Raw genomic sequence first — 24313 nt, forward strand, 5'->3', positions numbered from 1 at the left:
TTTAACGCATAATTAGTAAAATAAGATAGAGACAGAGAAAAAGTAATAGAAATAGTGTTAGCGAATTGTGGAGTTCACATTTTAAACTAGAAAATTTCACATACCAAAATGTAAAATAATTTCTATTTTTAAAGAACAAGGTAATACAAAAAATCATTGATTCGGAGTTCCAAAATTCTCTAACGGTAACCGAATCCCCTAAACCTTTAATATTGTCATAGCTCGCCCATTGACTTCCAACACTTACTAACCATTGACCGTCGGTCCGATTCCGAACCAAAACGACAGTTTTGGTCTGATCTTGCAACATTACTTCATCGTCTTTTTTCATCACCACGTGTTCGATAAAATGCCGATTATGGGCCAAACGCCACTGTCTTCTTACATAATATGCCGAATATGGACCACACGCCACATCTTCAATAAAAATGCCTTTGCACATGCTCTAAGAGTATAAAATATGATGAAGATTGATGTTAAGAGACTCATTTCACAATTGAATTTTTTTTTTTTTACAAAGTTGCATATTAGCTAGTAGAGAAGCACAGGCACATTGGTATCATACATATACAACCACCCAAAGAAACCAAAATCCAAAGAGGAAGAAAAAAAAAAGAATGAATTTTGTTAGGTAGAAAGATTTGGTATGCAGACCCCGGCATCAGGGTTCTGCTGTTCCTTCCAGATCCTTCCAGTAACTCTAAGCTTAAGTTCCTTCCTGTCGCCGCCCGAGAAAAACAGCGCCATGTTCCGTTGGATGATCAGCCCGTCGTGACTATCCCTCACCTTGCGGTGGCTGTCCCGAATGCTCCGCGGCGTCCCCTCCCATATCAGCTTCCTCCCGTTAGCTCCCACCTCTAAACTATAGCTGTAGTTGCGCGCTTCAGCTTCATCACCCATGAAACGGAGGAACGCCATGTACACGGGCGCCATCCTCAGCTGGAACGCTTCGAAATGAAGGCAGAAATATTGCCCGAAACAATGGAATACCTAATCAAACACAATGGAGATGAATCTTTCAGAATCCTAATTGCAAATAATTAGGGGATAATTACACTAATTATACAAAAAGATTGAAGTTTGCATATATGGTACTCTCTCCGTCCGAGTATAGCGACCGATTTTGACTTGGAGCGGATTTTAAGAATCAGGTCATTCTAATGGGTGGAAACATCAGGGGAATGTGAATTTCACTTTTGTATATTGGTTTTATAATAGAAAGTGAGAGTAATGATTTAGTAGAGTATGGGGTACACTTACGGAAAATAGAAAAAAAGCAAATGGGGATTTTAATCGAGGACGTACCAAAATATCAAAATGGGACATCATATCGAGGGCATAAGGAGTACAAAAGGTTTCATTTGTGTACCATTCTAATACATTTTGTCATCTACATTTAGACGTTGTCAACCTTTTGCCTATGTAGAGTACAAAACCTTAATCAAAGAGTTGACGGCGTCTAAACATAGATGACGTTTAAAATGAAACGCGGATGGAACTTTTTGTATCATTTATGCAAACTTCAAACTTTTTGTACCAATATAAACAACGGTGAAAATTTTTGCATGAAAAGTGTAATTATCCACAATAAGTTAACCATAACTAGAAAATGCGGAACTCACTGTTAACATCCACGTTGCGTTTTCTACTTCACGGGGGTTTGACTTGACATAGCGGTGATTGAAGGTGCACCCTGTGTGCATGTCCACTTTGTGGTCGTCTCTCAAATGTGCAACCAGGTGAGGAGTGTCTCCTGTGACCGAGCACTCTGATCCGGCATACGGACAACTGTATGGTCTGAAGTTGCAAACTGTTTCGTGCTTGAGTTTGCTGTAATACGGGAATATTTCGGCACACCCCAGTGAGAAAAACTTGCAGGGAAGCTCTAGTGACTCCGCGACCTTCTCTAGTGCTAAACACCTGATATCTCCGAGCTCTTGTCTGCAGGTAGGGCAGCGATTATGCACCCTCGACTTGCAAGTGGAGCAGATTGTGTGCCCGTTGTGACACTGCAACGAAGAATATGTTCAATACAGTCTTCTTTAACCTTCATTTCTTCAAACAAGTAAAAGCTATTCTTCCAACAGATACACACTAATGTGTCATTTTCATCGGAACAGAGCAGATTAAGGCCCTTTATTTACAAGCCACATGAAGTGATTAGCTAAAGAAAAATGCAGACCACAACTCAAGCCATTCGATGCAAGTTTAGAGCGAACTATCAAGTAACATAATGTTCATAGATTACCATATTGTCTGTTGTACTATGTAGCCAAACTGCGGAGGCCCTTTTCTTGCAATTCTTTCACTCATTAGAAAAAAGTCACAAACCAAATATACACACTGTCAAGACACTGTATCTATGAACCACAAAAATTCAGGATTCCCATTGTAATTGTTACTCTTTTAACAAACTCGATACAGTTAAAGTATATCAAGTGACATAATTTACAAATAAAATTTCCCTACCCGGTCAAAGTTCGAGCTTGAATCCACCTTTCCCCAACTAAAAAGGACTCCCCGACTCACACCTATCCACTAAAAGGACTATACCTATTAAGTATGAACCACTCAAAAATTACGGTTTCCCCTTGTAATAATAGTCACTCATTCAACAAACTCAAAGTAGTTGAAGTCTATCAAGTTACATGGAGTAATTCACAAATAAAACTTTCCTACCCAATCAAACTCAAGGTTAGATCCACATTTCCCCAACTAAAAGGAGTCCCACTCATCAATCATAAAGCGTTTATCAAAGCAGAATAATTTTGCATTGTAATGGCTGCTCATTCAACAAACTCAATGAAGTTAAAGTCTGAGAAGTCACATAATTCACAAACAAAACTTCCCTAAACACTCAAAACTCGAGCTCGAATCCACACTTCCCCAACCAAAAACTACATAAAGCATTCATCAAAGCACAAGAATTTCAACAAATGCAATGCAAGGTTTCCCCTTGTGATGGTTACTCATACAACAATCACAATGAACTTAAAGTCAATCAAGTCACATAATTTACAAATACTAAAACTAGTCCCTACCCAATCAAACCTCAATCTCAAATCCACATTTCCCCAACTAAAAGGACTCCCACCTCTCAATCAATTAAAAACCACATAAACCATTCATCAAAAATATGCAAGGTGAGGTGGATATGTTGAGCAGACCTGATGGATGGGTGGGTACATCGAATTCGTGCAAACGGGACACTCGAGCAATTCGTGCACGCTGGTTGGCGCCAGTCCAGCCACGAACCCGCCGAGAGGCTTGGAAGAACACTGATGAGAATGAGCATTCTGATTGCTGTGGGAAACTGCAGACTGCATCTCCTCATCTTCATTTCCCTCTATTGAAGAAATATTATCCATTTCCATTGCCCCCCAATTTCACAGAACCCCCTTTCTGATTCCTCACCCTATCGCAAGAATCAAGTCCTTTTTCCCCCTTTTCAGCTCCCCCCAAATCACAAGAAGGCCACTTCTGCAAGTGTTACAAAATTGGGTGCCCTAATTTCGCAATTCAATCAATCGTAACCCCCAATGCCCACTGCTACAAATTCAATCTTCGACACAAATAGGAGATGCAGATTCTTAATGCGAAGCCCTATGATTGAACGATTCGCGTGGATACCTGATTCCGAGGGAGAAAAAGGTGCGATCTTCGACGAAAATCGATCCCGATCATCCAAAGCTTAAAGCGATTTTAGGGGTCCATTGTTTTCTTTCAATTTCTTCTCTTGTTCTCTTCTTCGGTGAGAAAGAAGAAATCAAAAGAATATGAAAGAAAATGGAGGAGAGAATGAGGGGAAAAATGGATCGAAAAAGAAGACAAAAGGAAGGATCAAATGCCTCTTTCTCTCCATCCGCGGTGAGATCATGAGAGAGGAATGAGGATCGCCGTTGAATTTGAAATCATTTGATTTTCCGATGTTAATCCGACGGTTTTCAAAAGATTTAAGGAGGAGTAGTAATTTATATGACTCACTCCGGTTTCCTTTCTGAATAAAATTTGATGTTGCTAATATTGATAATTATTAATAAAAACAAATATATGAAAATGTATTTTCTATAGAACCAGGATTACGATAGATGCAAATGTGTTAGTAAAATTATGAAAAAATAAGTTGGCTCTTTGTGAGCTTACAAAATGTTGGAAATCTTTTTAGTTTACAAGTGGTCTATCTAGGAACTTATTTTTGCCCAATACTCATGCCAAATCATAGTACTCTGTACAATTATTTTTAACTCAGATATCATAAATAGAATAGAGATAAGAATAAAATGAGTGAGAGAAAATAAAAGTGAGAGTGATAATATTAAAATAGATTGGGGAACCCATATGCAATTTATATTGCATCATGGTAAACATAACAGTGAGACATTAAAAAGGAAGATTTTATCTATAAGATCCTACATTCAACATGTCAACCTTAAAACATCATATCAAAATTGTATATTAGCTTTAAAATAAAATTGTGTCGCAAGCATGAGTATGATTTATACTCCTAAAACTTAATTACTCTTATGTTTATAATAAAATGACTATTATCTCAAAAATAGATTTCTGTAGCTGTATGATGTCCCTCATGACACTTGAATATGATGTCCCTCATGACACTTTTCAAGTAAAGTGAACCAAGAAACAGCTAATCGTGGTTGAACTAATGAAAGTAATATTATTTGTTGTCTCCATTATAATTTATAACAAAAAACTTTTTATAAAGCTGAGTTTTATGTGGGGTGGTGTTCAAATGAAAGGAACTTTAAAGATAAATTAGTTTAGTTTCTTACGTAAGAGGAGATAAATTCATTCTAAAAGTTGAAACTGAAATCACGTAGGTTTGATGACATGATAAACTATTAGAGGCCGGAGAAATATCCTTTTTTTATTGTTTTTCCTCCATTTGCTTGCTTTTTATGGTTATCAAATTATTTTCGGTTACTTTGGTTGACGAGATTATGATGTTGTATGAATATATCATGTGTTGCCAGATTAATATCTTTGCTAGAGGAGATAGACGGACATTTCATTATCATGTGTTTTTAGTTGATTTTATATTTGCCGTTAATGTGTTGCTTTTTTTACATGCATTGTAGATCACGTGTTGCTTGAATGGCACCGTTCTAGTGGGGATCTATTAATCAATTTTTGGCTTTGAACATTTTCACACTCATAGAAAAAACAAGATACGAAGACGCATCAAATTATTTAATTAGAAGGCCAACGTATACATTTAGGATTATCATCAACGTTATATTGATAAATGTTAAAAAAATAATGTACCTAAAATTTTGGTTACAAAAGTCATTTTATCTAATTACCAAAATTAAGTATAGTAGTAGTAGTGGTATATTATAAATCTATTGATGCATTAATAATTCACAAATCGGTTCCATGGTCTAGTGGTTAGGACATTGGACTCTGAATCCAGTAACCCGAGTTCAAGTCTCGGTGGGACCTTTTTATTTTTTAGTTTTGCTGCATTTCCAGCAGTTTTGGCCTATTTTCCCCCTTCTTTTAGTTTCCAACGAATTTCTCCCCCCTATTTCCAGCTTCTACGAAGTTTTCGACAGTTAACCGCCGATTACGGTTCCAAAGTTTCTGAAATCGGACCCATAGAAACAATAGGTTGGTCCTTTGCTACGATTCTATAATCGGAACCGCTTGTTTAACCATGCATCCAAATCAATCCAATCGTCATAATCTTGTTAACAATAACCATGCATCCAAATCAATCCAATCGTCATAATCTTGTTAACAATACATATTAGCAAAATTTAACTACTACTACGCTGCCCAAAATTTAGACGGTTAAACTCTTGCTACAAATTTAGTAACACATCGAATTTCATCAGTAGACACTAACACATAGCTAGCAAAATGCAGCCTTTACACTTTCACATCAAAGGATACTTACGATCAGGACTAGAAAGAAGAAGATGAAATGAGTTTGTGAAGCTCTTCAACAACCACAACTACTGCCTCTATCACATCATCCGGGCATCGATCCACGTCCCATCGGATACTGATCACACAATAAAAGGTCATGTTCTTCGAAGTTAATTCCAGCAAGATCAACATGGATACAGCATATAATCCTACCTATATGGATATGAAGACGGAGATGTGATGGTTGCATTACCTGAGACGACACAATGGATGAGCCCTTAGCAATAAAACGGAGTAGCTCCTGCTTCTTCTTTTCGTAGTTGAATCTAGCACGGGTTAGCAGATCTTGCTCTCTCTTCATATCTTCGCTTGTTCGCTCCCTCTTCCATTTAGCCTCCTTTAAGCCCTTTTCAGCCTCGAGGTATTCCTCGGGAGGGTTGAACTTCTCCGAGCCAGTGGGGAACTTCACATCTATATCTTTCCTTCAATAGTACAAAAATGCCATCAATGAAATCTACGATAGATAGAGGGACGTTAGGTGAGTTATGGTCAGATTTCTTACTCATGTCCGCCCAAGGAGAATACTCCGGAACATCTGATCATTCCTCCATCTAGAGATATGGCGCCATTTCTTATACAAGGGAGAGCGTTTAACATGTCTTCCCTCGATTTATATACTTGCAAGTTTGAAAAAAGATGGTAGAAGAGTGTTTCTCGAAGGCCATCCCCATTCTTCGAGGCACAATGCAGGTTATTGCTTTCAATGTTGATCATGTTCACAGCAAAACCCTGGAAGCCCGAAGGAGTCTCTCCATTAGGTAATCTTGGTTTTAGAAGATCAAGCCTCCGCTGAGGATCATCAGTCATGAATTCACCGGCATACGGTCTAAGCAGAGACCAGAAAGGCATCACAATTACAAACTGTTAATGGAGTGTGGAAAATAAAAGAGATAAGCTAACACAGCCAGACCTTATGTCTTCAAGACAAATCACAATAAATCGATCAGCCAGGGGCTTATCGATAGAAGCTGCAAATCCATGAAGCCCTCGAGTTTTGTCAATTTCACCCTCCCTGTTGTATACTTCCAGGGCTTTGACACCTTCATACGTCTTGCAAACCACTGCTAGCATGGTGTCCTGCCCCAAATACTCAGCAAGAAGCCTGAGTCCGAAAATCAAAAAAGTACAATCAAAATTTGCTTGACGGCCAGAAACAATGCAAAATGTATAGTTTTCCATGAAATGAAACCAAACACATGAGAATTAATTTATATTCATAATCAAGCTTTAGAAACAATATTCTGAAACCAATAAATCTTTAGGTAGAATATTTCTATACGATAAATCATACAAAGAAGAAAGCCTTCATTCAAAACTTTAGGCACTTAAAAATTAGCCAGAATAAGGTAAAAGTGGACCAGCCTGCTAAGATTGTTATCCTCGAGTTTTCCAAGTGTGGCTACAATGCCAATAACATCCTTTGTGAGTGAATGATCAGAAGACATTGCTTCTGCTTGGATTTTCAACCGATACACAAAAGCAGCACCAGAGTTCTCGTGCTTAAGAATATTCTGAATCGTTTCTTCTCCACTCTTCACAAGTGCAGGGTCTTCCTTTTTTGTCTGAAAGAAACTTGCTTTATCATACTCCCCAAGAGCGACTAGAAGAAACGGGATGATCAGGAAGTGAATTAAAAAATAGGGATATAACAATAGTGAGATATACAGATGGATAGCTAGACTAAAAGATGAGTAATAATGAACTTATCCGTCAATATTTAGGAATAGCCTTGAGTTATATCTACAAATCCCTTAGATATGTAACTTATTCTGAGATTTTAAGCATTCTTAATTCCTCGTCTGCTAGGATGAGACTGCACAAGTACTAATAAAAACAGTATTGGTAAGGTAGATAGATACCTTGCATATCTGGAATTGATTCATCTAAATTTATCTTCAAATTCGTCAAGTATTTAAGATTTTCCTCATGATGCTTAATTTTCAGACCCAGTTCCTGCAAGTCATCCTGAAGTTTCTGCAAAATTGCATAAACTTCGTTAGGCGAGGTCATGATTCTTCCTTACGCAGCAAATGATATTCAGATGTTAGAAACTGTACTGATATCACACATACTCCTACGCATGATCAGATAGTATACGTGACAAACCTTAGAATGGGCAGCAATTAACTCAACCTCGAGCTGCTGACATTTCCCTGCATTTTGCATTTTCGGACTTGTCACCATATCTACGGAATTTGTTTCAACGTGCTTAAAAGCAGATGGTTCAGAAGCGACCAAGGTTCTGGGACTATTTGACAGCTGCAAAGGAATGGCATTACTCAGCTTACAGATATCACTACCACAGAGAAAGCTAATGCATCCAGACAGACAAGTGCTACACGAGTTAATACGTCCAGTTAGCAAAGCATATCATCGACTTCATATGTTTGCTTCAGAAGAAAAGCAGGAAAATCTTTCGTGGGGCTATGTTTTCTAAATTTCCATTGAGAAATATAGTTTTTTTGCGCCCCGATCCCTTTCTGGGAGTATTTGCTACAATTTTCTCAAAACTTGGATAACTTGAAGATCCTATATAAATACGTAATGGTTTCAAGAAGCAATTATGTAAAAGAGAAGCAGCAGCACCTCTCGAATTCGATTAGAACAGCAAAGAACCATCAATCATGTAAGACCAGCTCACACATTCCATAAAACAGTCACACCACAAGAGGCTCACTTAAATATACAGACGCCATATGTACACATAGTCACATACACAGTTAGAGATTAAAATCTCCAAGGACATCATCGCTACGAACACTCATGCTATGGAACTATGAAGTATGAACACAAACAGAATTCAAGATAAAACAAGCATTCTCCAGAATGACTTGGACTCTCACCGGAGAGACTAGATTCTCATTCAATTTCTGGATGATTACAACTGATGTATACATTTCTGCAACATATGACATTTGAAAATCTCGAGGCATTATGCATCAGTGAAGATCCACCGCTAATCTCTCCAACATAAACTAATCCAGAAAAAATCCGTACTAGATTAACATTTTTTAAAATTGAAAATCCACGCGATTTCCTCGGAAACACATAGCTATACCTAATTCCTGAAACTAATCGGCACACGCGCAACAGATTGAAACAGAATAATCATCAGAAATTCACAATCCACGATCAGTCTATTTTATTTCAATTTGTTCGATACCAAAACGAGAAAGGAAAAATAAATTGCATGTTCAACGCGAGAGGCTTTTCCAGTTCCTAAACACGGAAAACGTCTCATAGAGCCTAAATCCACCGATTTGAATTGCTAATTCGAAATAATCACTAAATAGAGCGGCAAATTAAAAGGAGAATCCAAGCATTTCAAAAGAGCACCTGTGCTGAGGTATCAAGCGGCATTCTCCACGGGACTCCGCCGCTGCCAGACATCGCCGGAAGTCGGAGTGTGACGCTTCTTGGAGAATGGGAAAACAGCACAGCTACTGCCGAATCCGCACTCCGCAGTTTATAAAGTGAAATGCTGGGCGGAGCCAGGAAATTGTACAAGAGGGGGCAAAGAATTGTATATTTTCTCAACAGCACGTATAACTTTTCTTTTGCTTTTCTTCTACAAGTTCCAGAGCTTTGGGTCTTAAACAGTCAATGACTTTTTGTTTTCTTTTTCAAAAAATAACTAGGTTTTATTAAATATTACTCCTAATTACATGTTTGACTTTTCATTTTTTTTCAAATGGGGCAATAAAGGTTTTTCTATTAAAATACTAAGGGGGCAAACATAGTATAAATACACATATTATAGTGATATTATCTATATATCTTTGTATAAATGGATAACTCAGGTGGGGCAATTGCCCCATGTATATATACACTAGATTCGCCCATGCCTCTAAATTTCTTTCCTAATCTTATTTCTCTAGTTACCAAAAAATCAAAAAAAAATATCTCTAATTTTGTTTATTTCCGTAATTTTGAAAAAATTAAGAATTTTGGATTTATTTTTAATTATCTCATCAGGAAAATTTTTAATACAAGTGGTGTTTGGTTTGCAAGATAAAATAATATCAACATATAATCTAGGATTGAGTTGCGAGATTATTTTAGTCATAGGGAATCTATGACTAATTATCTCATGATTATTTATCTAGGATTGAGTTGTGAGATTGAATCTTATAAACCAAACACACAACAAATTTAATCTCAGATACAATCTTGCAAACTGAATACCTATATAATGTATTGTTCGTATTTTGATGATATTGTTTATTTTATCAAAAAATCTCCAGATATAATTGAGAATAAGTTCGAACTTTATAATTTTTCTAGTAATTTTCAAAATTGCGTGACCAAATTTCTTAATTTTTTGCTGCACTGACGTAATAAAGTTATGCAGTAATTCAACTTATTCATGTTAGCTTTAGTTGTATGTTTCTCTTAGTTTGATTATAGAGCAAATTGCCAGAACATCCATTAGTTTTGGCCGAATTTTGATTTTACTGGCAACTTTAAAAATTGATAAAAAAAAACCTGAAAGTTGGATTTTTCATAATTATCTCATAAGAAAAAATATGGTCATTGCGTGCAATATATTATTGCTATTTTAAAACCAAACTATGTCACGATAATGCATAGTTTTGCGATTGTCATACTAGATATGTTTCATTTAAGTAATGATATGAGATTTTAGAAAATAGTTGAATGCATTAATAAAAATTGAAATGGTAATAAAAGTAATAATGAGGAGATGGAAAAATGGTTGAATGTATTAATTAGTGTTTACTTTTATTAAAAGAAATTTGACATATTTTATAGATTATAAAAAAAAGCGTAACGTCTACTTACAACGGATAAACAAATTTTACCTAAAAACCCTTTTTATGAGGTACTCCAAATTACAAAAAATAGAGTACTAACTACAAATAAATCAAAATTGATTATATTTTGGGTGATTTAAATGTTAATATTTTGACAATTTTCCCTTGATTGAATGACTCTAATACCTTAAAAATCTGTATTGGTATTGTTAATTTTACATATCACATAAAAATAAAGTATCAATTTTGCTTATTTTCTCCCTGCATTTACAAAATAGATAAAAGAATAAATTGAGTTTTGATATTTTATTTTAATTATAAAATTAAGGAAATGTATAAATATAAACTTAATAACTATATACATTAAAATTCACATAGAGATAGAGTTGGGTAGGATAATTTTATCATCCCACGTCGATGATGACATACGAGTAGCATGTGTATGACATAGTATAAAAGTGCGATTAATACAAGGTGGAAGGTATCTTTGCACTTGGGGCAATGACACACCTAGTGAGATTCTAACCGAGGTGCGTCTATTGCTGGTTGAAAACTATTTCCAAACCTCCTCTTCGGCTTGAGCTTGACTCAGGCCGTCGAGAATTTCTGGAAGAGCTCCCGTTATTGGGGAAAGCTCTACAATTTAGTCTAAAGTGTTTTGGGCTTACAAAGGAATGTTTAAACCTGTATTAAGGGGTTTATATTCGGCCCACTCTCGTAAGGCATAATTGTGTTCAAAATAATAACAAAATAATTTATTATATTGAACTTTTTAATGTATTACTGTATTGGTATGTTTTAGAATTTTAGACTCAAAATTATGTCATTTGGTCACTGTTGTCGCATTAATACATTTATGTGTCACTATTCATCTAAATCACTTGGAAACTTATTTCTGTACAACAACTCACTCGAAATATTTTTATTGTGAGATAATTAAATTTTTTTCAAACTTTGTGATTTGCCATTCAAATTTTAAAGTGAGATACAAACTAAAACTTGAACTAACATCATGATTTGGCATGCAAATAACCTCTAATTAAAATTATATATAAATAAATTAAAAATTATGAATCTATCAATATATAAAGGGACAGTTTTTTGGAGGCCTATGTGGCACACTTTTGGGCGGGAAAACTATCTATTGGGCAATCTAAAAGACAAATATTATTGGATAAAAATTGGTCCAATGAAATGCAGAAAAATTGGCTTCTACAAGAAGTTTAAGACATTTATATAGACAACATTAATTGAATCTGCATTTTTGTGAACTAATTTTCTGAATATTGATTGCAGCATAGCGTGGTGCTTGGAATCCGCGACAGCTCCGACGAGAGGGTGGCAGGCTGAGGGAGACGGGGCGGCGGCTGGCCGAGAGGATAGGAGGGATCCGGAACGAGAGAGATGGGAGGAAAGTTGAGAAGATGAGAAAGAAGAGGAAGGAGAGAGAGAAGTACGGCGGCGGCAGCAGCAGATTCATTCAAAGATCTGATCTTTCTCGCTGGAGAATAAGAAAAAGGAGAGGAAAAGAGAAGAGTGCCGGAATCGGGAGATGAGGGAGCTGGCGGGTGAGGTGAGCCCGGCGGCGGCTGAGGTTCGGCTGTGTGTTGAAGGGGCACAAACTGGAGGTACTACTGCGGCGACATGGAGATTGTTGTTCAGTGGGCCGACGGACAAGAGGGAGAGTTGGTGTTTTGCGGGTTCCACCGACTAGAGGGAGAGATAGAGAAGGAAATGCGGGAATGAAGGAAGTAGTTGGCGCTGCTCACCGGCGAGGTGTGTGAGGCGGCGGCAGTTAATGGAGAGAGACGGTGAGAGAGAGTGAAAGTGGCGCATCATTAGTTTAGGGTTTCATAAAATGTGGCTGTTGTATACTAATTGGGCTCTAATTTGGGCTTTTAGTGTATGATATAATTTCAGCTCTAATAGTGTAGTAGTAGTAGTATATATTTTATAATTAATATTTTTATTTATTTAAATAGCATTTTAATTTGGATGTTGAACTCTATTATTATTATTATACTTTAAATGGTTCTAATTTAGACTTCTAAATTATTGTATTTTGTATAATATATTTTTATTAAGTTAAATTATTTTTTATTGAATAATTTGAGTTTTAAATTTGGGTGTCATGACTATAATATTATTATGTCTTAAAAGTTTGGTTTTATTTGACTACACTCATATCAAATATTAAAGGGATATTGGCATCTAATATCACGAAACTTTCAAAAAGTTGAGTTTTTCCTACGAACTTTAAAATTGACAAATAATATCACGAACTTTACATCATGTTTGTTTTTTCCCACGAATGAAAAAATTCCCACAAATAATATTATGATACATATTTCTTTTCGTAATTTCTCGACAACAATTTTGAAAGCTTCAAGTTTTTCAATCTTTGAAGATAGTTTTTCTTGAAGCACACCCTCCAAAATTATTCTTCAATCTATTAAAATAACATGAATTTTTTCATTCGTGGGAAAAAAAAAACTCGGAGTAAAGTTCATGATATTATTTGCCAATTTTAAAGTTCGTGGGAAAAAACCCAACTTTTTGAAAGTTTCGTGATATTAGATGTCAATATCCCAATATTAAAATAGTATATAATCATCTGCTAAAATATGAAATGTTTCTATTCTTTTTACTTCTCAAAAATTTGGAATATGTTTATACTGAATTCAAATATGGCTAAACCAAATAATTATGAAACACCAATAAATAATGATATAAAGTGAAACTAAATTAATATCATTTTCAAACAAATAACAATATTGGTATGCCTTATTCTATTTCATCCACACATCTCCTCTTTTGTTATTTCTTTTATTTTATACTACACTTATATCAAATATTAAAATAATATATAATCATCTACTAAAATATAAAATGTTTCATTGAGAGTGGGTCGAGAGAAGTATAATTGTACAAATAATTTTTTGTCGTTGTTTATAATATTACAAATACTTATGTTAATTACTCCCTCCGTCCCCTATTAAGAGTCACACTTTTCCATTTCGTTCCGTCCCCAATTAAGAGTTACACTTCATTTTTACCATAAATAGTAAGTAGGTTTCACATTCCATTAACTCAATTCACTCACATTTTATTATAAAACCAATATAAAAAAATGGATCCCACATTCCACTAACTTTTTTAACAACTTTTCTTTACATTTCTTAAAACTCGTGTCCGGTCAAAGTGTGACTCTTAATTGGGGACGGATGGAGTAGTTCTTATCTATAAATATATTTTTATACTTATTTACTCTATACTATTTATTATAAATTAATATTTCTTCATTATTTAAAAATCTTTTGTCCTGTGCATAGCACAGGTGTAAACACTAGTTTCAGTAAAACTAAAAGAGTACTCCACCATTTTAATATCCGATCAATGCACAATAGCAGAAAATAAAATACATATGGTTTGATATAATTTTTATAGAGTTAAAAGAGTGGTTTTCAATTATTTTATTGAGTTAACTGATCCTCCGATATCCAAAAAATTGAAAGATAAATAGTCAAATCCAAAACCAAACCCAAACCCGTGACCGATAATTGCAGGTATCGCATGACGGGTAATACCCAACGCACAATATCCATTTCAACGGCCCTATGTACATAATAAGACTATATAATAGGATTATAGGAGTATTAGGAAATAGACTTAGGGCCTGCTTGGTAGCTCTTATTAAGGCATAAAAACCCAAAAACCCCCAAAATTGCATCCCTTTTACAAACGTATCTCCTGTTTGGTAGCTCTAGGAATTGTCGGCAAACCCGGAAGAAAAACTTCGGATCTTCCACAGATTCGTACTGATTTCGGCGATTTCGCCAATTCCTTTTCTTCGAAAATCTGTGGTATTAATTTTTGCTGAATCTCCACAAAGTCAATTTTCTCTTCTTACCGATTTTGCCCTCCAACGACTCGGCGACGCAGACGTTGGTACCCAGAAAGAAGAAGCCAAGAAGGCCCAGATTCGTTGCTCTATAACCGCAAATTCCAGCCCCCGCAGGTATGTCAATGTTGATAGGTGTAATATGATATAGCCATTGTTGCCGGAGCTTGGGCTACGGACACTTTTTGTGTCACTATCACCAAGAAGGACATCCGTGGTCGCTTCACAGTTGAGGGCTTCTTCGATTTGATCTTATGTGAAGAAATCTTCAACTGTGTACGCAGTCATATTTGGGTTGGCCTCGTCGGCCACAGATGCAGCCTTATTATTCAGAATGTTATCTGCCTGAGGGCTTCTATAACCATTTCTTCTGTATGTCGAGGAAGAAGAAGGGTTGAAGGGGAAATGTCTAACACAAAGCAGGGGCCTTTTAATGATCACATGATTGTGTACTTTGCTTAGCTGGAACACGTGGGGGTACCATCCCATAGTAATAATCAGTAAAAAAGAGTGAACCAAACTGCATACAAGCCAATAATTGTTTTATCAAATTTTGATAAAAACTTTATCTGTAATTTTAAGAAAATATTTTTCAAGCTACCAATCATGCCCAATCATGCCCTTAGCATATACCTAGCGGCTCTTCAAGTATGAACTACACATTAGTTAATTTGAAGTTATAGTGGAGTAATTTTGTAGGTGGTAGGTGTGAGTTGGTTATAGTGGAGTAATTTTGTAGGTGATAGTACTAGTCAGAATTATAGAAAGGTGATTATGATTTTACTCCATTTCCTATCATTTTTTCAAACACCATATGATGCATACCACAAAATAAAACCACCCACACAAGTTAATTATCTGAAATTATATTGTAATTTTAATCTATTGGACACAAACTTAAAAGACCAAGTAGTCTTTGCACCACAGCTAAAGAAACCATTTCCTTGCAATAAAATTACAATCTAATTTCAGATAATTAACTTGGTCTTTTACATATATACACAACTGCATATCTACACAATCACCCATCTATTTTACAATCTTTTTCACAAAGCAATCACTTTAAAGTTTAAAACTATGAAATAAAATTATATACACCCCTAAGACTGAAAGAAAACCCCCTAGTTATCTACTGAACACAAAACAGCAGTTCAAAAAGCAGGAAAGAGCCATCCGATCGTCCAACCAACGAGTAAACCAGCACCAGCGAGACCCAAACCTATTGCAAAAGCAACGGCACATCTGCTAGCGTTACAGCTCCGTCTGTTTACCTTCTTTTTAGCAGCAGCATCGAATCTGTTTTTCCTCGAATTCCTCTTGACCCAAGGTGAGAGAGATGGCGGGGTAAAAGAGGTGATCTCGTCTTTGCTTCTAAGATGAAGGCATAATGTCTCTAGCTGCAGCAGGCGGAGCCACTGCCTATAAGCAAAGAGGCAAGACGCCTGCTGGAAAAAGAGATTGAAAACATGATCCTTTTCGTCACAGGCTTCTTGTGCCAACTTCTCAGCCTCTCTCGCTCTTTTTTGAGAGTGGCAGAGTGCCTCTAATAGTTCGCCTCTGCTAAGATCACCATTTTGTACTCGAGTATCCGATGAGTCCACTTTTGCTGCATTCTGATCAACTTTGCTGCTGAAAATAAAATGCGCATAGTGATAATCCATGGAAATGTTGTATTTACCCAAATATGAGTATGGTCTCGATTTCTAAGATGGCGAGGACATAAAGATGCAAGATGGTCCACAAAATGCCTGAGCCCAGTATCAAATCATTTATTATATGCATTTTCAAATTTAATCGCATGAATGAAAGTGAAACCCACTTTGATCACTGAAGAAGAGATTTTTTTACACTACCTTTATCCTAATTAGCAAGTGAGAGCAAGAAAAATTAAACCAAAAACATATTGCTTCCACATAAGCACAGGCAACAATTTGTCAGCAAGTAGAAATATTTGTAGATAATGTAAAAAAATGCACAAATGATTCTTCTATAATTTACATACTCAAAACTAAATCAGCTTTTGGTTTAAAAGGATGAGATTTTCATGGTCAATGAGAAAGTGTATCTGTGAGAATCATAGCATGATAACATCATTCTGAATTAAAAATCCATTTATATCGGTATAGTGATTTTAAGCTGTAAAGCTTCAACCGCTGATTTCAAGAATAAGCATCCATCTGAATCTCATTCAATTAGGAAGCATCCTCGAAAATAGAACTATTTTTTAGGCTACCACTGAATCGAGAAGGCATATCTGGTTATCACAGCCGTTTGTATAATATATATAACTCTCATTGAAATAAACATAAATCATTTCATCACAGGCATATGACAAAGAAGAGCAATACCTGCGACTTCTATCCGACTCTTGCAGTGCAGGATCTGCTAACCCTTGTTTACCGAGTGGGTTCACAATGCTCACTGAAGCAAAATCACCTTGAGTACATTGGGCCACACGTGAGAGTTTTATCTGTTTATCCATCATTCTTTCTTCACGTTGGTCGAAACACAACAGACCATTTTCAGAAGCCCTTTCACCATGCACGGACTGAACTCCTTCACCATGCACAGACTGAACTCCTGGATGATCGAAATTTCTATTCTGGTGAGATGAATTTGGGGAAGTCAAGGATGCCAAATCATCTTTTTCAACTGCATCCCACCATGGGTCAACCTTCTTAACTCCAATCCAGTGCGAGTCCAGATCAGAACAAAGCTTCTCCGGCTGTTCAAAGAGGGTGCTATTGCAGGACTCCAAACCAGCGAAGTGAGCATTTTGGGGATCATTAATGGCAGATTCAAATCCGAGCAACCAGCTATCTCCTTTACTCTTGCAGTGAGAGTACAAATGCTTCAAGTGCTCTGAAGAAAAAGAAGGATCATTTTTGGAGTCAGTACTAACATATTCCTCAATAAGTTTGCTTTCTCCGTCCGATTTCGGTTTTTCCTTAAGGTAGTTAGCAGCCAAAAGTTTAGCATCCATGTCGAATGCATTTAGCTGGTCAAGGGAGTACCCTTGCTCAAGCCCATAATGGTTTAGCCACCATTTCGCATCAGGCACAAGATCCGGACGGGAAGAATCACCATTGCAAGGTTTATGACCATGGATGAAGCAATACGATCCAACTGACTCAGTGGATTTTCCACTAGAGAATGAATTTCGTCTAGACATTGAGCAGAAAGCAAGCAATAAAGCAGCATAAAAGCTTAGTAATTGGGTACAACCCTTATTCAGCTGTCTGTAGCCATCATTTTGAAGAAAGTAAACTGCAAAATTTGGAGAATTGTCAGCACTGAATATCAAACTGAAAACAACTCATCAAACTGAATACTATCAAACATTCAGATTGCTACACATACAGAAATTATGCAAAATACAATTAAGCATTTTATTAAGAAAAAACATGGCTGAGTTGAGATCCAATTAAACTCCATATCTCTGTCAGTTCAGACTAACTTAATGATTCATCCACCACAAAGTCATTCAAACAAGTATCCTAATCATAGCTTAAAACATTTCGCTGTAAACCGATGAGTTTGACATGAATTCCAGTTTAAATAAGAGCTAATAAAAGGAGAAATTAAAAAAATAAAACGAGAACTCTACCAAAAAAAGTTCGGGAAATTAACTGCAGTTCTATGCCTGTAAAACGATCAAAAATTTTACACTGCGACTTTTGCAAACAGATCTAAAACAATCCATATCCAAAAATGAATGCATGACATCTACAATATAAAGGATCGTACCTAAATATCATAAAATTCATCGAAATTAAAAATTTAATATACAATTGATCATTACAAAATACAATCACCAATAATTATCATGAATTGCAGATAAGAAACAAAATTAAAATTTATTATAACACCTCAACGAGGACTCAATTTTCTTGCACTTTGATTTTCTCCGATTGGAAAATTCAAGGAGGATCGGAGATGCGAACTCGAGCTACAGATGAAGTTTCTTCTTCTCTGTATTTTGTCTTTATTTTTTCAGTGTTTCGGTGCTTGAGATTTTACTGGTATACAGGAGTCGCTTGATGGAGTAGCGTTTTCGGATGATTTTGAGTGAGAGAGGCTCTTTCTTAACTTATTAATCAAAACTTTAGATATTATTGACTTGGGCCCACTGAATAAATATGCAGAACCTAAAAGTAGTGCTGAAATTTAATATTTATAGAGATATATGGAATTAGTACGTTTGATGAATATCAATCTTTATGTTTTTGCTAGTAGATCTATATGATGTTAAATTATGAGCTTAATAGTACATTTTAGTGGAGTATTAAATGGATGTGTAGATATGCATTTTGTTTTAAAAAAATTTAAAACATTACAATTTGATATTTACATTAAATTAAAAATTATCAAAAAATGATGAAAAGTAGTGGGACAATGAATAATGCTAGGTGTCTGTTTGAACTTTTGTAACTACATTGTTAGCGTTTATGGTACTGTTTAATATATTGACGTCACTGATAGCGTTATGGTAAGATTTGATATACTGACGTTATGCGTTGTTAGCGTTTAGAAATTCTTTTCATAGACACTAACAATGCATAACGAATACACATACTAAAGAATGAGTATATTTTAATAAAGGAATTCAAAACCATTAACAAAGAAATTCACAGCATATGCAATAAAATAGTGCACACTTAAACTCAAGAGTTTCAACAAATTCAGAAATTAAACTTGACAATTTTGGATCATTCACAAGCTTTACAAAGAGAAGTTCTAACACTACACAAGGGGAAAATCATACTCCATTTACCATATATAGAATATAGATAATGTTATACTCCTATGTATTGCTATGACGCCTAGGAGATAAGCAAGAGACAAAAAAGCATTTCCCATTCGACTTTGACGAGAATGAAGCCTGTACCTGTATGAGCAGAAGAGCAACGAGCAAGTTCGAAGACATCATTTTGACAAGATCACCCGTGTGAAATCTGAAAATGCAAATGGAATTCTCTACAAAATATGATGGCAACAATCCATAGTTACAATGATGATTGAGATTGTATGCCACCTAATGAAATATTAAAAATGTATAATCAAAATGAACTGCAAATTTGGACAAAAAAGATGAAGAAGAAAGATGGTGCAACGACTGGTTTCTAAATCATGGGAAGAAAACTCATACATGGCTCAGTCTGTGTGACCACTAGACCAAACATGCAGCACCAAGATGAGATGGGGGCGCATCTCATCACCGACACCCAATAAAAACAACCAAGCCAATATCAGAAAAAGCATGCAGCATCACTTGTATATTAAACGAATCAGACATCACCGTCCAGCCTCATGTCATATCATTTTCTCAATGAAGAAGCCATTACCACCACTGTTTCCAACCCCCCCCCCAAGGCAAATGAAAGGAACCCAAACCCCATGATGTTGATGCATGCGTTAGCAACAACAGAAAGTAGAATGCCTTTTCTTGTCTAGTAATTGCAATGATCTCGCATGACACACCTGATTGTCTAACTTTTGACCTTATCTGACACGACCATATGAATGCAGGTAGGCAATATGAACCAAGTGAACACCACCTCAAACGGATATAGCACGACTAATGGCCAGCCTGGCCCACTCAGCAGCTTCTTTAATCAAATGGTCATCGGAAGATAAGCATTCATTTAGAAAGTCTTTGCTTGACAGAGATTGCTGAATAAGAGTACCAGCAGTACTTCCCAGAGTATCTGCTAGATCTCCAAGGACACCAATAGCAGCTTTAATCACAATATCATCCCTGTATCAACATGAAACAATTGAAGAATTAGCTGTAGAAGAGACAAACCTAGATGAGTTGCATTGAGAAGATCAGATTCTACTCACATATCTTGTTCAAGATACAAGCTATCCAGGAATTGCAGGATATGAGGAGAGTACGGAATTAGGAGTTGGGTTTTCGGAGAGTTCTTGAAACCCTGAAGTATCCCAGAATATGCCTCTAAAATCCCATTCCTTAGAAGATTAGTATACTCTATAATTTCATCATCAACACCTGATGCGTGAACAGACAATTCTGCAGCACTCTGTAGCATTGGCATCGTATACATCAAATATTTCTCGAAATTTTCTCCAATAGCTAGTGCTATGTCTCCAAAGCAAGAAAAGATTGGAGGTTTCACAGACCGATGCAACTGGTTGCTTGACAAATCTTTGAGAAGCAGAGTCATCATTCCATCACAGTAAGGCAGAATCTTATCCTCCAACGCCCTGCAGATATCCCCCACAACGCCAACAGTGACAGCACAGACTTGGTACTCCTCAAAATTCTGAAGTCCCATCTCTAGGTCCTTGTAAAAGTCTGGCATGTACTTTGCAAAGCTAGGACCAGACACGTAGGCAAGAGCACCTATGGCAAGCATTGCTTCCTCATGGACAGTGGCACTTCTACATGCGAATACTCGTAGGAAAAGATTCATAATCTGATCGGCGCATTGCATCAAGTCATATTTAGTGGTTTTGAAAGCCCCCAATTTTTGGATTATGACTTGTAAGCACCCACAAAGAAGGCCATGCAAATCGTTCTGTTTTCCTCTCGCGTCAGATGAAAATATCTGTGCTTCAAGACTGTTGTGAAGTTCAGTCATGATGACTTGAACAAGTTCCACTACTAAGCGGGCTGTTTCATCAGTGGAACACCTCACTACCTCATTTAAAGTCTCATAGGCAGCTGTCCGAAGTCGTGATTTCTCAGCATCCTCTCTGTGACTGACATTTAGAAGGGACTGGATGATTTCTTGTAAATAAGGTGTCAAAGGTGATGTTGCGCCCACATCCTCAAATCCTTGGGCTAGAAAATAGAGAGCACCACAAGCTTTCTCAGCCACATTAGGAGCATCTTTCATACTCTGAAGGAGAACGGTGATTATCTGCTGGCAGTTTTCTGGTGTAATAATGGGTGTCCCTGCAATTGAGCCATGGAGATACTCAAATATTCGACCCAGGGTCCAAGCAGTTGTATCCTTTACATGGCTATTTGGATCTTTAGTCAAAGCAGTGAGCATGAAATTTTGAGCAACATTCACAATAGGGGTTAGTTTGTCAGGTGAAGGACCTTCCAATATTGAACCAAATGCATAGGTGGCAGCTTCTCTATGCCTCCAATCAGCTTTAGTAATGTTTTCTTCAATGAACGGCATTACAAGCGGTACAATGTCATCACCAACTGTTCGGGCCACCAAACCAAGGCATGTTCCACCAGCCATTGAAATATTCCAAAAGCCTTCATCCTGATCTTGATCTTCTTCTTGCTTAAGAAGTGTCTCCAATAACATTGGAACAAGCGCAGGTATTGCCTGCTTTATAAAATAATAGCAAGGAACGTCAGAATCTGATGTAACCTCACCTCCATACTCATCCAAAAGATCAATTTCCTCGTCACAAATTGAGCTCCAAAATTCAATTGCCTGGAGAGCCACCGGTTCCTCATCTTCTCTGACAGCTTTTGATGTGATGTTGAAAATAACTTGAATATATGGAGCTAATTTATCGTAGTATGTTGACCCAATAGAAACCAAACACTCATATGCAGCCTGCCGAATTTTAACCTCTGTTGAGTGTGTGGCCTCACAAACAACTCTCATAATGTAATCACGTTCCATATCATTAGAAAAATTAACTTGGGAAAATCCGAGAGCATTATATAAAGCTCTAGTGGCAGCAAGCCGGACTTCCGTACTACCATCATTTGCATTCATGCCTTGAACCAATGCAGTAAGTATCTTATTCACTTGATCTTGGTCAATAACGTCTGGAACAATTTCTTCACACATGTATCCAAGTGTTTCAAGGGTAGCTTGCTTAACACGAGGAGGAACCTGGTGAACATTGGACAAGAGGGAACCTATGAGCTCAGGCCATTGCTTCTGAGGCAGTTCGATGCCTGCAACCTTTGCAATGACTTGTGATGCCGTTGACCTGGCTTCAGGTGAATTAGAGGAGAGCGTCTGTAACAAGAATGCCCTGATCTGGCTCTTCACAGCCATGTCCAGTGATAGCCATCTTTGCACAAGTTCATACTTCCTTTGCTGTTCCTTTGCATCCAATGCATTTTTAAGAATTAAACCTGCTAGTTTACGGCTTTCAACAGGCTTCTCCTCACTAGCAAGCTCTCCAGAAAGTGATAATAAAAACACATGAAGATTTTGCTCCTGAAACTGTTTCAAGGTTTCTTCTGCATGTTTCCTTACTGTTGAATCAAAGGCTTGTGCACTCAGAAGAACTTGGGTGACTTCCATAGCCATATTCTCCCTGCAAATTTCCACATGTGCGTCAAGTTAGAATATCAAGGCACTTACTAATGCGATGGATGGATTAATTGCAAAATGAGGGCATGAGAAGTAGAACTCCAATAAGCAAATGAAAAATATATCCAGCACATATATTACATGGTGTCTAATATAGTACAAGCCAACATGCAAAATATTGTGAATATTTCCTTTGACAGCCCAGAAATCAGCTAGAATACAAGTAAGGCTCAATATTTTTGTGGAGTCCATCATACACCAAAAACCACATAAAATCAAACCTCATCTGCCACCAAAGTAACTGAATAAGTAAACCCTTTGGCAGTTCTTAAAACAACAAAATTACTCACCATTACCACTACAAATGCACCTAATTGTTCGTTTCAAACAAATTTAACGGATGGAAAATATAAATTCATTTTCGATGCACCACATGAAGTATGCAACATATTGAAAGTCAAACTTCCAAAATTCAAGAAAAACTTCATTTGTCATCATCAAACAAAGTAATGGAAAAAACACGTACCCTAAATAAACTCACCTAAAAATAATTACGAAATCAGATGAAAAAAATACACAGCCTAATCCACACTAAAGTAAAACATCAACTGCCGAAGAAACAGTAGCTCGATCTCCAAATACGGACTCGATAAGTTACAGTTCCAAAAATCAAATTTAATCAGCAATACAGTCGATCATCAGTTTTCAGCTCCGAACGTTAGCTAATCAATCAAACAAATGCAGTAAGTAGCTCAAGTATCCTCTAGTTGCGCTAAACTTTACTCAATCCCAACGCAGCAAAAACGCACACGAAAACAGCGGGAAAGTAAAATTCTAGCGATTGAAACCATATTACCTAGGGAAATGAAGTATTCGCGAAAGCGAAGAAGAGATAATTCACTCCTCAATCGGATCATTCAAAAGCGACGCATTGGAAACACCAACAAAGAGCTGTCAGAGAGAGAAGACGGTTGCTGACTTGTGTGTTGAAAGAGAGAAGAACGGATGCTGTAATCTGTATAAACTCACGTATCTTTTGTATGTGTAAACAGTTGGGTTACTCCCTCCGCCTAAATAGAGGTAATTTTAAGAAAGGTAAATAATAGTTCGAAAAATTAAAGGAATATTGGTCCATTTTTATATTAATTTTATAATAGTAAGAGTGGAGTGAGTTAACAGAATGTGACGATCTACTTACTATTTATGATACAAGTAAAATATAACTCTTATTATGAGACGAACTGAGATGGTAAAATGCGACTCTTATTGTGGAACGGGTGATGTATTTTCTATTCCATTTTAGATAGTTTACTTATATTTTCGTATTTTTTTCAACACTATCAAATCACTTACCTTGTTAATTATATGGATGTGACGACCACGCCATTTTTGTCTTTTGACAGTAGTTATCTGATAGCTCGGATCAG

At 36.6% G+C, this 24313-nt stretch overlaps 4 protein-coding genes and 2 non-coding genes across 12 annotated transcripts; 2 read left to right on the top strand and 4 right to left on the bottom strand.

Moving 5' to 3' along the window:
* Window positions 1–470: 470 nt before the first annotated feature.
* Window positions 471–3932, bottom strand: LOC125215789 (E3 ubiquitin-protein ligase SINAT3-like). The gene is made up of 4 exons (XM_048117338.1): window positions 3631–3932; window positions 3168–3480; window positions 1623–2009; window positions 471–990 (listed from the first exon to the last, which is right to left on the bottom strand). The coding sequence occupies exons 2-4, from the start codon at window positions 3372–3374 to the stop codon at window positions 628–630; spliced, it is 957 nt and encodes a 318-aa protein (XP_047973295.1). The 5' UTR covers window positions 3375–3480; window positions 3631–3932; the 3' UTR covers window positions 471–627.
* Window positions 3933–5388: 1456 nt separating this feature from the next.
* TRNAQ-CUG lies at window positions 5389–5460 on the top strand. Its single transcript has one exon. It is a non-coding gene; the product is annotated as a tRNA-Gln (tRNA).
* A 225-nt stretch (window positions 5461–5685) lies between these two features.
* Window positions 5686–9476, bottom strand: LOC125211362 (protein DEFECTIVE IN MERISTEM SILENCING 3-like). Of its 2 annotated transcripts, XM_048111106.1 has the most exons (8): window positions 9286–9468; window positions 8056–8208; window positions 7809–7923; window positions 7312–7549; window positions 6860–7051; window positions 6452–6775; window positions 6143–6371; window positions 5686–6025 (listed from the first exon to the last, which is right to left on the bottom strand). In XM_048111106.1, exons 1-8 carry the CDS (start codon window positions 9337–9339, stop codon window positions 5993–5995), a joined length of 1338 nt encoding a protein of 445 aa, XP_047967063.1. In that variant the 5' UTR covers window positions 9340–9468; the 3' UTR covers window positions 5686–5992. The 2 variants fall into 2 exon arrangements, with proteins under 2 accessions (XP_047967063.1, XP_047967064.1); XM_048111107.1 differs by lacking the exon at window positions 5686–6025 and having other exon boundaries at window positions 6156–6366; window positions 9286–9476.
* Window positions 9477–11204: 1728 nt separating this feature from the next.
* On the top strand, window positions 11205–11357 carry LOC125217286. Its single transcript, XR_007175700.1, has one exon. It is a non-coding gene; the product is annotated as a U4 spliceosomal RNA (small nuclear RNA).
* Window positions 11358–15566: 4209 nt separating this feature from the next.
* LOC125214848 lies at window positions 15567–18673 on the bottom strand. 3 transcript variants are annotated; one of them, XM_048116034.1, is made up of 3 exons: window positions 18492–18673; window positions 16971–17889; window positions 15567–16248 (listed from the first exon to the last, which is right to left on the bottom strand). In XM_048116034.1, the coding sequence occupies exons 2-3, from the start codon at window positions 17792–17794 to the stop codon at window positions 15774–15776; spliced, it is 1299 nt and encodes a 432-aa protein (XP_047971991.1). In that variant the 5' UTR covers window positions 17795–17889; window positions 18492–18673; the 3' UTR covers window positions 15567–15773. The 3 variants fall into 3 exon arrangements, with proteins under 3 accessions (XP_047971991.1, XP_047971990.1, XP_047971992.1); XM_048116033.1 differs by having other exon boundaries at window positions 15567–16251; XM_048116035.1 differs by lacking the exon at window positions 18492–18673 and having other exon boundaries at window positions 15567–16251; window positions 16971–17484; window positions 17637–17788.
* Window positions 18674–19280: 607 nt separating this feature from the next.
* On the bottom strand, window positions 19281–23890 carry LOC125212769 (importin subunit beta-1-like). 4 transcript variants are annotated; one of them, XR_007174773.1, is made up of 4 exons: window positions 23743–23890; window positions 20467–22890; window positions 20104–20380; window positions 19281–19510 (listed from the first exon to the last, which is right to left on the bottom strand). XR_007174773.1 is itself a non-coding variant. In XM_048113018.1 (4 exons), exons 2-3 carry the CDS (start codon window positions 22881–22883, stop codon window positions 20182–20184), a joined length of 2616 nt encoding a protein of 871 aa, XP_047968975.1. In that variant the 5' UTR covers window positions 22884–22890; window positions 23743–23890; the 3' UTR covers window positions 19281–19510; window position 20181. The 4 variants fall into 4 exon arrangements, 2 of the variants coding, with proteins under 2 accessions (XP_047968975.1, XP_047968974.1); XR_007174772.1 differs by having other exon boundaries at window positions 19281–19599; XM_048113018.1 differs by having other exon boundaries at window positions 20181–20380.
* Between the last annotated feature and the right edge of the window lie 423 nt (window positions 23891–24313).

Source organism: Salvia hispanica, chromosome 3 (genome assembly GCF_023119035.1).
Source record: "Salvia hispanica cultivar TCC Black 2014 chromosome 3, UniMelb_Shisp_WGS_1.0, whole genome shotgun sequence".
NCBI lineage: Eukaryota > Viridiplantae > Streptophyta > Magnoliopsida > Lamiales > Lamiaceae > Salvia > Salvia hispanica.

What these genes read in the sequence shown, in the direction of transcription:
- LOC125215789 (XM_048117338.1), bottom strand. Translation starts at nt 3,374, where the DNA reads ATGGAAATGGATAATATTTCTTCAATAGAGGGAAATGAAGATGAGGAG. An exon ending in TGTACCCACCCATCCATCAG is followed by an intron (nt 2,010 to 3,167) that starts GTCTGCTCAACA and finishes TCTTCGTTGCAG; the next exon opens with TGTCACAACGGGCACACAAT. An exon ending in ACGCAACGTGGATGTTAACA is followed by an intron (nt 991 to 1,622) that starts GTGAGTTCCGCA and finishes GTGTTTGATTAG; the next exon opens with GTATTCCATTGTTTCGGGCA.
- LOC125211362 (XM_048111106.1), bottom strand. Translation starts at nt 9,339, where the DNA reads ATGTCTGGCAGCGGCGGAGTCCCGTGGAGAATGCCGCTTGATACCTCA. An exon ending in GAGGATAACAATCTTAGCAG is followed by an intron (nt 7,052 to 7,311) that starts GCTGGTCCACTT and finishes TTTCGGACTCAG; the next exon opens with GCTTCTTGCTGAGTATTTGG. An exon ending in CATCCATTGTGTCGTCTCAG is followed by an intron (nt 6,026 to 6,142) that starts GTAATGCAACCA and finishes TTGTGTGATCAG; the next exon opens with TATCCGATGGGACGTGGATC.
- LOC125214848 (XM_048116033.1), bottom strand. Translation starts at nt 17,794, where the DNA reads ATGTCTAGACGAAATTCATTCTCTAGTGGAAAATCCACTGAGTCAGTT. An exon ending in GAGTCGGATAGAAGTCGCAG is followed by an intron (nt 16,252 to 16,970) that starts GTATTGCTCTTC and finishes TTTTATTTTCAG; the next exon opens with CAGCAAAGTTGATCAGAATG.
- LOC125212769 (XM_048113018.1), bottom strand. Translation starts at nt 22,883, where the DNA reads ATGGCTATGGAAGTCACCCAAGTTCTTCTGAGTGCACAAGCCTTTGAT. An exon ending in TTGTATCTTGAACAAGATAT is followed by an intron (nt 20,381 to 20,466) that starts GTGAGTAGAATC and finishes ATGTTGATACAG; the next exon opens with GGATGATATTGTGATTAAAG.